Raw genomic sequence first — 13982 nt, 5'->3', positions numbered from 1 at the left:
TAAAAATAAGAGAAAAAAAGAGAGTTAGCGATGAATGATTGAAATGGTGAATGATAATTGAAGAAGTGGCGGGCCACGTGAGAGAAGTATGTACTTTTGGAAAGTGGGTCATTTCGAAGTTCTTCCTGTCTCCATCCATATGAGGTGGCCATTGTTGTTTCTAGCTTACGGCCTAAGTTTTTGCGTTACTAACTAAGTTCTTGACTCTTGAGAAGTGAATCTTACCTTCTTGTTAAGTGAGTGGTACGTACGGCCCTAATAGTAGTAGCATGACACTATAGTTCGTAATATCTAAAATAGACTCTTCATTGAATCGAATACCATAACTTAGGTTTTATCTACACCCACAATGTTACGTATTGCCAAAACTAGATGATAGTTTAGTGATATTGTGGAAGACCTTATCACGACGAAATGTTACATGTTGGGTCAATGGATAGCGCATGCAAAAAAAGAAATAATTTAACGTTATAGAAATAATAATGACGAGTACTTAAAGAAGAGTAAAATAAATAAAAGTGGTACTGATCATAAAGCCAAAGCTAGAGAACATTTATGGTAGACAAGAAGGGACACCTTCGATGAGTAAATCTGCCGCACCACAATCTTCAATCATTCTCATCCTATACTCTTGGTCTTTGGACCTCCGTTGTAACTGTGATTTTGTAAGTTTAGTTTTTTTTTTCCTTTTCTTTTAATCTACATATTCATATTCATATTGTATCATTCAACTAATGTCTTTTAATACATTTAATTAAAGAAAAAATATTGGATTGAAAAAATTGGAAAAACACCGAAGATTGTCTTAAAGAACTACCACTTACTACTCTTCTTCATTGTGAATATCCCATCGGTTTGGTAAAAAAAAAAAATGATCACTACAAGAAAACAGGCTAGAACTGACAAGCAGATTCGTCAGTTTCCCATCGGAAACAAAGATTACTGACAAAAAACTGACGGAAACGTCCGTCGGATACAGATTGTCGGAAAAATATTTCTGTCGGTAATCTGTCGGATATTTCTGACAGATTTCCAACGGACAATTACCGACGGATTACCGACGGTACCTATTGTCGGTAATTCTGTCAGTAACTGTCAGTCAGAAATCCGTCGGTAATTGTCTATCAGAAATCTGTCAGAAATGTTTTTACCGACGGTTTACCGACCAAACTATATTCGAAAATATCCACCAAACCGACGGTATAACCGACGGTTTAACGACGTTTCCGACATAATTTCGACAGAACAGTTCTGAGAAAATTCCATCACTTCCGACAGATTTCCGACAAAATTTTTTTTTTTGTTTTTTCAAAAAAAATAGTATAATTATACAAATTTGCATTAAAATTGAAATGCTTATATATTTAAATTCAGAAACTTAAAAATATTATTAAATTTAAATTCAGAAACTTAAAACAAATATTATAAAAACCAAAAGAAAGCAAATTAAAATTCAAAAAAACGTAAAAAGCGGAATGTCGTGTCCATGTCTCACTCATGAACGCTGCTAGCTCTGCATCCCTCTTCTTGTACTCCTCGTCCCTTCTTTTGCATAGCTTGTTCTTGTTGGAACTCTTGGGTGGGAGCAAATGAGAAGCACGTTGTAGGACCTTGCTTCGAGGAGATTGCCTAGTCCGAAAACTCGTCCCTTGGTTTTAGTGGACTCCGATCCATCAAGAGATTGTAGCATCGAATCATCAAATCATCAAATCAATAAAATCATCAAATCTATAAAATCCAATTATTGTTAATTTAATTCATCAATTATCAAAATTCAACTAACAATCACATAAAAAAAAAAATCCAATTATCAAAATTTAAATCATCAATTAACAAAACTCAACTAACAATTTAATTAAGAAAATTAAATTAACAAAATTCAATTTACAAAACTCAATTAACAAAAATCAATTTATCAATTCAAAAAATAACTTAACAAAATTTGGGAGCAAAATTCAATCCATCAAAATTTCAATCCATCAAAATTCAATTGTCACAAAAATTAATTTCATCAAATCCAAAATACAATCCAAATCCTCAAATCAATAACACCCAAACAATATCAATTCATCAAATCTTATAAACCTAGCATATTCCTAAGATATCTAACAAAACTAAGAAATTTAAAAGGGAAAGAGAGAATTTACGTCATAGCTTCGCCGGAATCTGATGAGAGAAGAGCGCCGGAGAAGGGAGAGAGATCGCCGGCCGGAGAAGGGAGAAGGGAGAGAGCTCGCCGAAGAAGGGAGAAGGGAGAGAGTTCGCCGGAGAAGGGAGAAGGGAGAGATCGCCGGCCGGAGAAGGGAGAAGGGAGAGCCGGAGAGCTCGAGAAAAATAAAAAATTGTCGGGATAGCTAAGGGAGAAGAAGACAATTACTTAGGTTATATCGAAATTGCCGACGGAAAACCGACAAAAAAACCGTCGGTTATGGCTAAAATTCTTAATTTCAATTTATTTCATTCCCGGGTAAAAAATTCGAGACCCGTCGGAAATCTGTCAGAACTTTCCGACGGTTTTCTGACGGATATTGATTTTCGACGCTAGTTACTGACAGATTTCCGACGGTTTATAGCTTAAACTCATTGATTCCATAATTTTTCTTCATAAATATGCATATATTATGTGTTTATGATAACCATGGAATTAATTCTCAAAATAAGGAATTCTCAAAATATGCATATATTAGTTGGGTTTTTTTTCGGGAATTTTCCCATTTATTATACTATAATAGTTATTTATTTACTAAAATTTTGGACAGAAAATAGTAAGATGGAATTAATTACGCAAAAATTAAAAATCTACCTTCGAGTTACAATAAGTTTAATAAAAACAAACTATTTTGAATCAGAAGAGTAACCAAAAGAAACTGATATCCGTCAGAAATCCGTCAGAAAGGTAATAATATAAGTGGCTACATTTACCGACGGATTTCTGACAGATAATAATTCAATTTCGTTGGAAATCTGTCGGAAATCGAATTTTATTCGAAGTACATTAATAATGGGTATATTTACCGACCAAATTCTGACGGGATATTCTGACGGTGGGCTTTGGTCGGTAATCCATCAGAAATGGTGACAGATTTCTGACGGATTTTTTTCGTCTGTTTTTTTCCGACGGAAAACTGACCAACACGAGTCTTGTTAGATATCTGTCGGTAATCCGTCAGAAATTACCGACGGATTACTGGCCGTCAGAATTTCCGTCGGTTTTAGCCTTGTTTTCTTGTAGTGGATATTTTGAATTTTATTTTTATGTTTTGCCAACATATTATTGATTGACTCAATAAAACAATTTTGAGAGTTTACATAAAAACGTAAAAAAAAAAGATTCAATATGAATATTACTTGCTAATTTATTATCTATTTTATACTTATTTAGTTTTTGGTACATCAATGAAAATTGAAGTTTAGTTTGTGTACTTTTCATTCTATCATTTTTGTACACTAACTAAGAGGGGGTTATTGGTTCTATGATTTTAATGGATTTGGAAATCCAGACAAAAATAATGTGTTATTCAATCATTGATTTTAAAATACTTATCAAAATAATGTGTTATTGGTATTATGATTTACAAATACTTGTTAAAATCCCATGTTATTCATTTAATGATTTGTTTTTGGATTTCAAAATCCACATTATGTTTTAAATGGATTTGTATAGATTTGAAAGTGTAAAATAGAAGGATTCAAAGCCAAGGATAAAACATGTTATTTCAAAATCCATGTGTTTTGATTTCTAGAATTTACAATTCCATATGAATTTAGAAATCACCCATCCAATAACAACCCCCGTTGGTGTTATTACTTATTTCAGCCAATAACCTTTCTGCCAGCTTAATCAATTGTCGGATTAAAAATAGTCTCCCGCATCTTTATGAACGCAATTAGTGGGTGTTTTTGGGTTCCACTTCCACCTTTGGATCCTCCTCCCTTTATTCCACATAAAAGTAGATCATATCCTTAAATATTTTATTACGGATAAGAGAAATGATTTTTTCGTGATATTAATATCGCATTTCTTTTGTTTCCATAGGCCAACTTAAAAAATTCATAGGTGAAAATTAATAAAAAAAGTTAATCTCGCATTTTAAATTGGGCCTTTCATGGGCTTGGTTATGTTAAACTTCAAATTCTTAGATTAGCTAGTTTAATGGACCTCCAATAATTCTGTTAACCGTTACTTTCCCGTTAGATTATGACATCCTCACCCAACCAATATTGAGCCGCCACATGTTGGCACGTCAGCCACGAGCTTTTGAACAAATCAGTTCCTCTCTCTTAAAACAAAGAGAAAAAAAAAACAGAGAAGAAGAAAAAAATAATATCTATTCTAATCTCAGCCATGAACGCGAGAGCTCTTCTTTGCTCTCCAAATCTTCACTCTCTCTACACTTCAAATCGTCCACCTGAGAAAACCTCTTACCGAAACATCAAACCAGCTCCCAAGTCGTTACGGGTATGGGTCTACCCGCGCAATCGGTCCGGCGTTTTCCGGGTATTAGTTCGGAGCTCCGACAAGAGAGAAAGCAGTAGTAATTCGTATTACTTAGATGAAGAGAGAGTGAGTCAAAACGAAGTCGTTTCTGATTCTTCGACTAGCTCAATCATCGTCCCATGGTGGGAAGAGTTTCCGAAGCGGTGGGTGATTGTGTTACTCTGTTTCTCAGCTTTTCTTCTCTGCAATATGGACAGAGTAAGTTAGGAAACAAAACAAAAAAGATTGAATTTTTATGGAAAATTGAAGGGTTTTGGATCTGCTTAATTAGGAAATTGGAGTTATCAATTTGGGACAGATGATGTTTTTCAACAGGTGAATATGAGTATAGCTATACTCCCTATGTCAGCTGAGTATGGTTGGAATCCAGCAACTGTTGGTTTGATTCAGTCTTCTTTCTTCTGGGGTTACCTTCTTACTCAGGTAAAAGCTTTTTGATTTGTTTCCTTAATTAGTGGTTTCTTAAAACAGTTTGGTTTGATCACATTTGAATCAGTAAGTGTGTATCTGAATCAGTCAGTGTGTTTGTTGATATGATTAGATAGCTGGTGGGATATGGGCAGACACTGTAGGTGGGAAAAGGGTTCTTGGATTTGGTGTTATTTGGTGGTCAATCGCTACAATTCTCACTCCTGTAGCTGCTAAACTTGGTCTTCCTTACTTGCTCGTTGTTCGTGCTTTCATGGGAGTTGGAGAGGTATGATGTTTTAGATATTAGTCTCAGATTTGTGTATTTCGATGGAGAAGTAAATTTCATTTGGTGTGTCTATAGGGTGTTGCAATGCCTGCTATGAATAATATATTGTCGAAATGGGTGCCTGTGCAAGAGAGAAGTAGATCTCTCGCGCTTGTTTACAGCGGAATGTATCTTGGATCCGTTACTGGTTTAGCCTTTTCGCCTTTCTTGATTCATCAGTTTGGATGGCCCTCTGTGTTTTACTCTTTTGGATCTCTTGGAACTGTATGGCTGATTCTGTGGCTAACTAAGGTCAGACTTTTCTACTGCTTTTAAATCTATTGGATCCAAATCTCTTACCATTAATGTGTGTTTGTGTTACTTGTTACTAATTATAGGCAGAGAGTTCACCACTAGAAGATCCAACGTTGCTCCCTAAAGAAAGAAAGCTAATTGCTGACAACTGTGCCAGCAAAGAGCCAGTGAAGTCGATCCCTTGGAGGCTGATATTGTCCAAACCGCCGGTTTGGGCTCTCATCGGTTGCCACTTTTGTCACAACTGGGGAACATTCATTCTCTTAACCTGGATGCCAACTTATTACCATCAAGTCAGTTCTATTATTCTCTTTATGCAAGGAGCTTTGATGTTCTGTTTTTCTCTGGTTATTAATCTCATGAACATTGTGAGTGCAGGTGCTGAAGTTCAACCTAATGGAATCAGGACTTCTCTCAGTATTTCCATGGATGACAATGGCGATTTCTGCAAATGCTGGAGGATGGATCGCCGATACACTCGTCAGCCGAGGTTTCTCTGTCACCAATGTCCGCAAGGTAACTGCATATATCACCCTTCAGTCCATTTCAATGCATTTAGTTAAAGTAATTCATTTGATAATCTATTTAATCCTTTTCTATGATGAATTCAGATAATGCAAACAATTGGGTTTCTTGGACCAGCGTTCTTCCTAACACAGCTGAAACACATAGATTCTCCTACAATGGCTGTTTTGTGCATGGCTTGTAGCCAGGGGACTGATGCGTTTTCACAGTCTGGTCTATACTCTAACCATCAAGACATTGCTCCAAGATACTCTGTAAGTGTAATTAATTACTCCCGAGTCTTAACTAATTATGCTACTCTAAAGCAAATTGATAAGCACGTTGATGATGTTGTTTGTGTGATCAGGGAGTGTTACTTGGTTTGTCTAATACTGCTGGAGTACTTGCCGGAGTTCTTGGCACAGCTGCGACTGGTCACATCCTACAACACGGTCAGAACTCTCCAACACTTCTTAATTCTGACAATGCTTTGCGTTTTAAAACTCTTCTAAGTTTTACTTTTTCTGTTCTCAATGACATTGACAATGAAATGTAATGAATCAGGTTCTTGGGATGACGTTTTCACGATATCGGTTGGTCTTTACCTTGTCGGGACCGTCGTTTGGAACTTATTTTCGACCGGGGAGAAGATAATCGATTAATACAATCCGAGAAAAGTGATTTATCACTGAATAGTTCAGCTCCAACATCAGGTGCAACTTCACCTCACGCCAGTCTCTGAATATACATATCATTGCAGTCTGATAGCTTGCCGGAATATTACTTTTTTTGCCAGAAAATCCGTCAGGAAATACCTGCTCGTAGATTTAGGCCAAACGCATATAATGATCTATGTAGATGAAAGACAAAAAGATTATTTTTGTACATAAAGAAAGCTCAAACATTCCACGTTTCTCAAGAGTACTTAAATCTCTCTTCTGCTCTATATATATTTTTCATTTCATAAAAGATATTACACGGAATTCTCTAATATGCTATTGCGTAGCCAACTAGTGACCAAGAAAGAGTTTCGAAACTTATGGGTATTACAAAAACTTATGATTTACCGTCACTGGTAGAACGTGATCTCGTGAACGAGGTTGATGAGTTAATAAACTGTATGCAGTCTTCTATCGCCTCTGATCTGTGAGTTTCATTTACGATAGAGATGGCCGAAGGCTGAGATATTCCAGAAGAAGAAGCCTTCTTCAATGGTGTAGATCTCTTCTTCTTCTTCTTCGTCCTCATCACCACTAGTCGTAAGCCTTTAACGAAGTTACAGCTGACATGTTTGACCAGTCTTGCGGCTGTGCATTCTGTTTTCCTCGGTAGCCTCATACCACAGCCTGTTGTGCATCCCGGATTCTTACCGTATGGTCCCTTGACTGAGGATTGCTTACCAGGAGTTACTGGTCCAGTGTTTGCATTGAACCGTTTTGTTCCTGTAACTGACATATCAAGAGAGAGTGAGAGCAGTTTGTGAGAACAAACTTGAGGAGAGTAAGGGATTATATATATAGGGATTGATGCTTAAACAGTTGCCTATAAGAGTTCAGGTAGAGACCAGAGAAGCCATGATTATTAATAATATATCAATCAATGATGACATAATAACACTTAAAAAGCCATGATTACTGTAGTCATTTAAAACATACACAAATAGGCAGGTTCATTTTTCATACTTACTTTAGATACTTTTTGTCAAAAGAATTGTAATAACTAACAGATTTAAAGATATCTGAAACTACAACGCCGAAATTTGGAAAACAAAGCTAGCCAAAAGAGCAAAAGATAAAGACTTTGTTTAGTTTTTCTACATTTCCATTAGGGAAAGCAAGTAGAAGATGGTCCACAAGGGAATAACACCATTTGTTTAAGCAAAAAAAGGTTCTTTCTTTGAAGCAACCTTTCGGTATTGTTCCTATTTGATGAAAAAAACATTCTTTTGACTCCTGGAGAGGCCGAGATAAACTTACCTTTATAAATTGCAGATACCTTACTTGAGACTTGAGGCTACCAAAAATTAAGAGAAGAAATAAGAACGATAGTAACCATACAATTTCATGACATACATAAAACATCAACCTTTGGAGAATGATTTCTTACATATGACAACATTTCATTGGGATCAGAACTATAATCAATGATATATTGATTAGCTGGTTATTAGATGCTAATGGAAGATGCTTAGCATAAATGGTAGAACTCAAAATTGCAAAAGCGCGATAAGTGGAATACAAAAAACTACTTCATCAAGTCTACTCATAGTTACCATTGCCAAACCAGTCCTACTCATAGAGACAAAGAAAAGATTTTGTATACTGAGACATGAAGATCATTAGTTCCCAAAACCCATAAGTGGAGCAAACTCACTGAACTTTTCTCTAAAAATCGTGATCAACACTGTTGGAGTTTAAGCTAAGCACTAGATACAACTTCACACTTGATGGGTATTAATTTACATACAGAGAGAAACGTAAGAAAAATTGAAACTCACGTTTGTTGATCTTTTAAGCATTGTTGTTCACTAGCAAAACCTCTGCACCTAAACTCAGATTTTGATCCAAGAACACTCTAACTTCATCTCCATCTTTAAACATCTGTGGCACAACGAGATCACTATCTAAATTATACCAAACACCATTGATTCTTCTAACCACAACCCAATGCCTACTTCTCCAAAGTCCACCGTACCGCTTAACCGGAACATTCAATACAATACCCATTAAAGTACCCGCATCATCAAGATCAATCGAAGAAGCTCCACTACGCTTATCATGCCAAACAACACTCTTGCCTTTGCCTTCAAGAGCTGTGATCATAACGTTCACGTCGTAGTTACCAGTGAGTGTGTTGTGATGAGGCTTGAGGAGTAAAGAGAGAGGTGTCGTCCATGTTTCTTTGTTTGGATCATCCTCCACGAGCTTCTCTGCAATTGAGTTCAAGGTTTCTCGCGTGAACGCGTCTTTGTCCTGAATCATAAAACGAGAGCAATAAAGCAACACTCTTTAATCATCGGTGTGATTCGCAGTATGAAAATTTTGAAATTGAAAATGAAATTGAGATTTGATCGAATCACCTGAAATAGATTGTTGAGGGAGTGCAATAGGCAAAATTGTAATCGTTGTCGTTCGTGATAGATCTGAGATTCGGATTCCGCCATCTTTGGGAACCTTCCGGTGAAGACAATTTAGGGTTTAGGTCATCAATCGAGAGAAACGAAGCAAAGGGGTCGGGATGACTTCGAGCCTGAGATTGAAGACGACAGTGTTGAAATTCTGTGTGACGTTTGAAATTCTAAACATAACATGTATGCTGTTTTTTTATTTATTAGTCACAAATCCTAAAGGAAACTGCGTGCCGTCTCTTTCTCTCTATGCTTTTCCAGTCATGTGTTAGTGTTACTCTGACTTTACTGGTTTGGTTATATCAAAATACAAACTCCAACCCATGGATGAGGTATGATCAAACATGAGGTTATCACATAATCATCTGATCCGGTCAGTGACCAAACAAACTAAAAATGGTGCCAGAAGAGGCTCACAAGTCACAAGCCCCCAACAATTACAGAAACAGGATATAGATATATAAACATCACATCTCTCATGATTCATGTTCATTCATGTACATGTTAGCAGAAACATTAACCATAAAAAAACACTAAGGCTGTCAAATACAGAAGCTAGTAGATGATAAACCTTCAAACCAATTAAGACAGAACGTAAGAATTTCAGTCTCTTGACAATTGTGTGATCTCTCATACAGCAGGAAATTAATATAGGCTGTGTAACATTTTTATCCTCTTGGCCCCAAAAGTTTTCTTTTACATTTGGTAAGTTTCGTTTATTTTATGTTTCTACTGCAATATAACAAAATATTTTATGTAATTGATGTGAAAACGTATTCAGATTTGTGTTATGAAAGCTGAACAATGAGAAACTACAGAGGATCGATCATTTTCATGTGTAGCTGATTGAGGTTCACTTTCCCTACATCTGCTTGTTCTGGCCGATGCCATACCTCTACGCCTCTGCCATGGCTGCTATGTAATAAAATGACAAAGGTGTATTTCTTTTCCCAGTATGTTTCCTCAAAGTGATCATCCCAAATTTCATTGTGATGCAGATTTATGTAAATAAACGAGAGTATAGGTAGAAAACATGATCTTTTAAGTGTTAGAAAACCGATTTGTGTGTGTAGCTGTAAACCAAATTAAAAGAGCAGATTGATTTTAGCTTATGTCCCAAGGGTGCAAAAGCATTTTTACCAATCTGAATGAAGTTTTGGTTGAATCATTCTTCAGTGTTAGTGACGTAGTGCATCAGTTAGACTTTTTAATAGCTGTATGTCAATTTGACTGAATCTCATAGCTCGTGAGAATCAACTGTTGGAAACCGTGGACTGAGAATCAGGGGAGCGGCAACAGTAGAAGCTTCTTCACCTTTAGAAAGCTACAGAAAAGAAAAAAAAAACATGCACACTCCCTGCGCAGGCATTACCCTGTTCAGGTTCAAAGGGACTTTCTCAGCCTGGTCCAGGATAGCCCACTCGGGCTATCCTGGTTCAAGCACCCCTGGTGCTTTTTCATGTCAAATCACACTCAAAAAAGTATTGAAAACATCAACTTCGTTTGTCTTTATTACTGACTCTTGACTCGAAGGAACATACAGCAACATAGATAGTTCTAAAGATTAAAAGACACAGAGACTACATAGCTTACCGACAGTTTGTGCCTTTATATGGTATAGTCCAACAGGCAACCAAGACTTGAGTAAGCGAGGTCTTATTTCAACCCTGAGGAAGCAGAAGAAATAGAAATACAACAAAAAACATAGATGTAAGGACGCATTTGACCATATGTAATTCTTCAGAATTTTAGATAAAAGGCTATGCACCTGAATGCTTTTAAACTAGCAAGCAGTAACTAACATGTTAAGTGAGAAAGTTCTAAACACACTGACCTTTTATTTCATAGCAGACTTGACGTAGCTCTCTGGCAAATAGATTTCTCCACCTACTTCACCGTGCTGCTCTCCACTAATGGTTTTCTTGGCGATGTTGAACTCTTCACTCATAGCATCCATTCCTTGTTTGATGGCTTCTTCAGCACTGCCATAACCATTCTCCTCTGCATACTTACGGATGTCTTCTGTTATCTTCATGGAGCAGAACTTTGGTCCACACATGGAGCAAAAGTGTGCAACCTTGGCTCCATCAGCTGGAAGAGTTTCATCATGGAAAGACATAGCAGTCATGGGGTCCAAGGACAGAGCAAACTGGTCCATCCACCTGAACTCAAACCGTGCTTTGCTCAGCGCATCATCCCATGCCTGCGCATGTGGATGCTGTTTGGCTAGATCAGCTGCATGAGCAGCGATCTTGTATGCTATAACCCCGGCCTTCACGTCATCTCTGTTTGGTAACCCGAGGTGTTCTTTTGGTGTTACATAGCAAAGAAGAGCTGTTCCCAAGGCTCCGATATTGGCAGCACCAATGGCAGAGGTAATGTGATCATATCCAGGGGCGATATCAGTAGTCAAAGGACCAAGGGTGTAGAATGGTGCCTCGTTACACCATTCCAACTGCTTCTGCATATTCTCTGGAATCTTGTGCATTGGGACATGCCCTGGCCCTTCATTCATCACCTGAAATAAAAACCAACCAGTATTGAGAATATGTATGCAAATGCAAACTGTATGGACTATTAAGTGAACTAGATGAGTAGTTGTAGTATACCTGCACATCTTTTTCCCATGCTCGGCGAGTTAGTTCACCTTGAGTAAGGAGCTCTGCAAACTGAGCAGTGTCGTTAGCATCATAGATGGATCCAGGTCTCAAACCATCACCAATTGAAAGAGCCACATCATACTGGTTACAGATGTCAAGAATGTCATCCCAGTGCTCGTAAGCAAAGTTTTCCTTGTGGTAAGATAAACACCATTTAGCATGAATGGATCCTCCACGTGAAACGATCCCGGTCATACGCTTAGCAGTTAAGGGAATGTAACGCAGCAAAACTCCAGCATGGATTGTGAAATAATCCACACCTTGCTCAGCTTGTTCAATCAAAGTCTCTCTGAAAACTTCCCAGCTAAGATTCTCAGCAATTCCATCCACTTTCTCAAGCGCTTGATAAATAGGCACAGTACCAACAGGCACAGCTGAGTTCCTTAGGATCCACTCGCGTGTCTCGTGGATATGACGGCCAGTAGAGAGATCCATGATTGTATCAGCTCCCCACATTGTTGCCCACTGAACCTTGTAGACTTCCTCTTCAATAGAGCTAGCAACAGCAGAGTTTCCGATATTAGCATTGACCTTGACCAAGAACTTTCTACCGACAATCATTGGTTCCAGCTCCAAATGCTTCTTGTTGGAAGGAATGATCGCCCTCCCTCTCGCAACTTCTGATCTAACAAACTCAGGGTCTAGCTTCTCCCTGGTAGCACAGTAGAGCATCTCCTCCGTTATGATCCCTTGCTTAGCGTAGTACATTTGAGTGTATCTTGGTGTTCCTAGCTTCTCTCGGCGATCAATCCAATCCTTCCTTAGCTTAGGAAGCCCTGTTGAAAAGTTTCATTAGTTATTGATACTTCACATAGAGACCAAAAAAGAGATGAATGGGTAAAACACAAGGTCAAATCACATACCAATGTTTGGGTTAACATCTTGAGGACCACTAGTGTCATAATTATCAAAAGCTGGCTCACCACCAGACAAATGAACACGTCTAAAAGGAACTTTAAGCACATGACCAGATTCTTCATGAACAACTTCCCTAAAAACAATCAAAAACCAAACCAGTGATTTCTCAACTCTTCTAAATTGTGAAACTGTGAATTGACTGAAGAATAGATAACGAACCTTTGTTCTTTAGTGCTCTTAGGAAAACATTCTTGAAAAGATGGGATTGGTTGAAAATCAGGAGAAGAAGGATCAACGGTGTGCTTCCTCTGCTTAGCTCTCTCAGAATTAGTCGTTGGTGGATCAAACGTGAGAGTGGCTCGTGTGGTTGTCTTGAATCGAGTAGTAGCAGCAGCAGGAACAACCACATCGAATCCAGGTAACAAGGAAGAGTTTGGAAGTTTAGGCCAAGCAGAGTGAGTCTTGTTGTTGCATACGACCGACATCAAAGTACTGTGTACTGAAGCCATAGCTGAACGATACATACAATACAAAGGTTACTTACTTACTTGTTACTGGTATTATAACAACGTAAACGAATCATAGATTAAAACCTAAATCATCGTAATCAAAGATCCGATTATTGCATGATTCTAAACGTTAAAATAACTCCATCAAAAACATCGAGAATGGTTGGTGGACTACCATGCACATTCGTGGAGAAGAAGGAATACGAACCTGGAATAAGAGGAAGCTTCTGGATCTGTTCTCTCTAGACGAAAGAGGGTTGGCTCGTGTTTGAACTGAATCGGCACACACTGAGTCACTCTGTGGTATTCAGAGTGATGATATATATTTAGGTTATAAGAAAATGATTTGGGTCCTTTAAATTAAAAGGAAAAAAAAGGAACGAAGCTCCTGAACCGTCAGTGATATTGTCACGGCCCAATGCAGCCGAAGGCTTTGCTGACGTGTCTCCCTTCCCAGATACTTTGTCGTCCAGAAGGGATAAGATACGTGAGGAGGAGATCATCGTTTTATAAGTAAACCAACTTTTAAACCAATATAAACCAAAATATCAAATCATGATCTAATTAACCACAAAAACAAATTGAAGACACTGTTTATTATAAATAAATAAATAAATAAATAAATGTCTCTATTGGATTCTTACTATGTGATAAATGTTGGCAATGACAATTGATAGACCATACATTTTGGTTTTTTTAGTATCTGTTGTTCAATCACTCCAAAAGGTGAGAGCGACATTGATATTTTTTGCTGTGTCCTCTTTATGTATTGATATATACATAAAACTATATGCATTGAGAGATTTGATGATTCACATTTTTATGGACGTCAATA

General features: G+C 37.6%; 3 protein-coding genes and 1 pseudogene across 10 annotated transcripts; 1 reads left to right on the top strand and 3 right to left on the bottom strand.

Moving 5' to 3' along the window:
* Positions 1-4203: 4203 nt before the first annotated feature.
* LOC104786692 (sodium-dependent phosphate transport protein 1, chloroplastic) lies at positions 4204-6962 on the top strand. Of its 2 annotated transcripts, none has more exons than XM_087450024.1 (9): positions 4204-4696; positions 4814-4921; positions 5040-5195; positions 5271-5486; positions 5573-5782; positions 5868-6005; positions 6101-6268; positions 6361-6445; positions 6558-6962. In XM_087450024.1, the coding sequence occupies exons 1-9, from the start codon at positions 4346-4348 to the stop codon at positions 6653-6655; spliced, it is 1530 nt and encodes a 509-aa protein (XP_087306150.1). In that variant the 5' UTR covers positions 4204-4345; the 3' UTR covers positions 6656-6962. The 2 variants fall into 2 exon arrangements, with proteins under 2 accessions (XP_087306150.1, XP_087306151.1); XM_087450025.1 differs by having other exon boundaries at positions 4253-4696; positions 4797-4921.
* LOC104786694 (josephin-like protein pseudogene) lies at positions 6914-7448 on the bottom strand (annotated as a pseudogene). Its single transcript, XR_015556802.1, has one exon. The product of XR_015556802.1 is annotated as a josephin-like protein pseudogene (transcript).
* LOC104786695 (josephin-like protein) lies at positions 6914-9212 on the bottom strand. 3 transcript variants are annotated; one of them, XR_002038032.2, is made up of 4 exons: positions 9073-9212; positions 8491-8965; positions 7970-8006; positions 6914-7441 (listed from the first exon to the last, which is right to left on the bottom strand). XR_002038032.2 is itself a non-coding variant. In XM_010512146.3 (3 exons), exons 1-2 carry the CDS (start codon positions 9154-9156, stop codon positions 8504-8506), a joined length of 546 nt encoding a protein of 181 aa, XP_010510448.1. In that variant the 5' UTR covers positions 9157-9212; the 3' UTR covers positions 6914-7441; positions 8491-8503. The 3 variants fall into 3 exon arrangements, 2 of the variants coding, with proteins under 2 accessions (XP_010510448.1, XP_019101423.1); XM_010512146.3 differs by lacking the exon at positions 7970-8006; XM_019245878.2 differs by lacking the exons at positions 6914-7441; positions 7970-8006 and having other exon boundaries at positions 8353-8965.
* LOC104786696 (phosphomethylpyrimidine synthase, chloroplastic) lies at positions 9072-13719 on the bottom strand. Of its 4 annotated transcripts, none has more exons than XR_015556801.1 (7): positions 13356-13719; positions 12858-13149; positions 12644-12771; positions 11730-12556; positions 10955-11638; positions 10714-10787; positions 9072-9242 (listed from the first exon to the last, which is right to left on the bottom strand). XR_015556801.1 is itself a non-coding variant. In XM_019245877.2 (6 exons), the coding sequence occupies exons 2-5, from the start codon at positions 13145-13147 to the stop codon at positions 10958-10960; spliced, it is 1926 nt and encodes a 641-aa protein (XP_019101422.2). In that variant the 5' UTR covers positions 13148-13149; positions 13356-13719; the 3' UTR covers positions 10605-10787; positions 10955-10957. The 4 variants fall into 4 exon arrangements, 1 of the variants encoding a protein (XP_019101422.2); XR_015556799.1 differs by lacking the exon at positions 9072-9242 and adding an exon at positions 10079-10566; XR_015556800.1 differs by lacking the exon at positions 9072-9242 and adding an exon at positions 10079-10546.
* Between the last annotated feature and the right edge of the window lie 263 nt (positions 13720-13982).

This window comes from Camelina sativa, chromosome 5 (assembly GCF_030686135.1).
Source record: "Camelina sativa cultivar CO46 ecotype springtype chromosome 5, ASM3068613v1".
NCBI lineage: Eukaryota > Viridiplantae > Streptophyta > Magnoliopsida > Brassicales > Brassicaceae > Camelina > Camelina sativa.
Note: the sequence above shows the minus strand (reverse complement) of the source record. Positions and strands in the feature narration are given on the sequence as shown.

Bases quoted from the DNA above. Each gene is read 5' to 3' on its own strand.
- LOC104786695 (XM_010512146.3), bottom strand. From the start codon at position 9,156: ATGGCGGAATCCGAATCTCAGATCTATCACGAACGACAACGATTACAA. The intron at 8,966-9,072 runs GTGATTCGATCA...TTTATGATTCAG, and splicing joins CCCTCAACAATCTATTTCAG to GACAAAGACGCGTTCACGCG.
- LOC104786692 (XM_087450024.1), top strand. From the start codon at position 4,346: ATGAACGCGAGAGCTCTTCTTTGCTCTCCAAATCTTCACTCTCTCTAC. The intron at 4,697-4,813 runs GTAAGTTAGGAA...GTTTTTCAACAG, and splicing joins TTCTCTGCAATATGGACAGA to GTGAATATGAGTATAGCTAT. The intron at 5,783-5,867 runs GTCAGTTCTATT...TTGTGAGTGCAG, and splicing joins TGCCAACTTATTACCATCAA to GTGCTGAAGTTCAACCTAAT.
- LOC104786696 (XM_019245877.2), bottom strand. From the start codon at position 13,147: ATGGCTTCAGTACACAGTACTTTGATGTCGGTCGTATGCAACAACAAG. The intron at 12,557-12,643 runs GTATGTGATTTG...ACTTTTCAACAG, and splicing joins AGATGTTAACCCAAACATTG to GGCTTCCTAAGCTAAGGAAG. The intron at 11,639-11,729 runs GTATACTACAAC...TTTTTATTTCAG, and splicing joins CATGGGAAAAAGATGTGCAG to GTGATGAATGAAGGGCCAGG.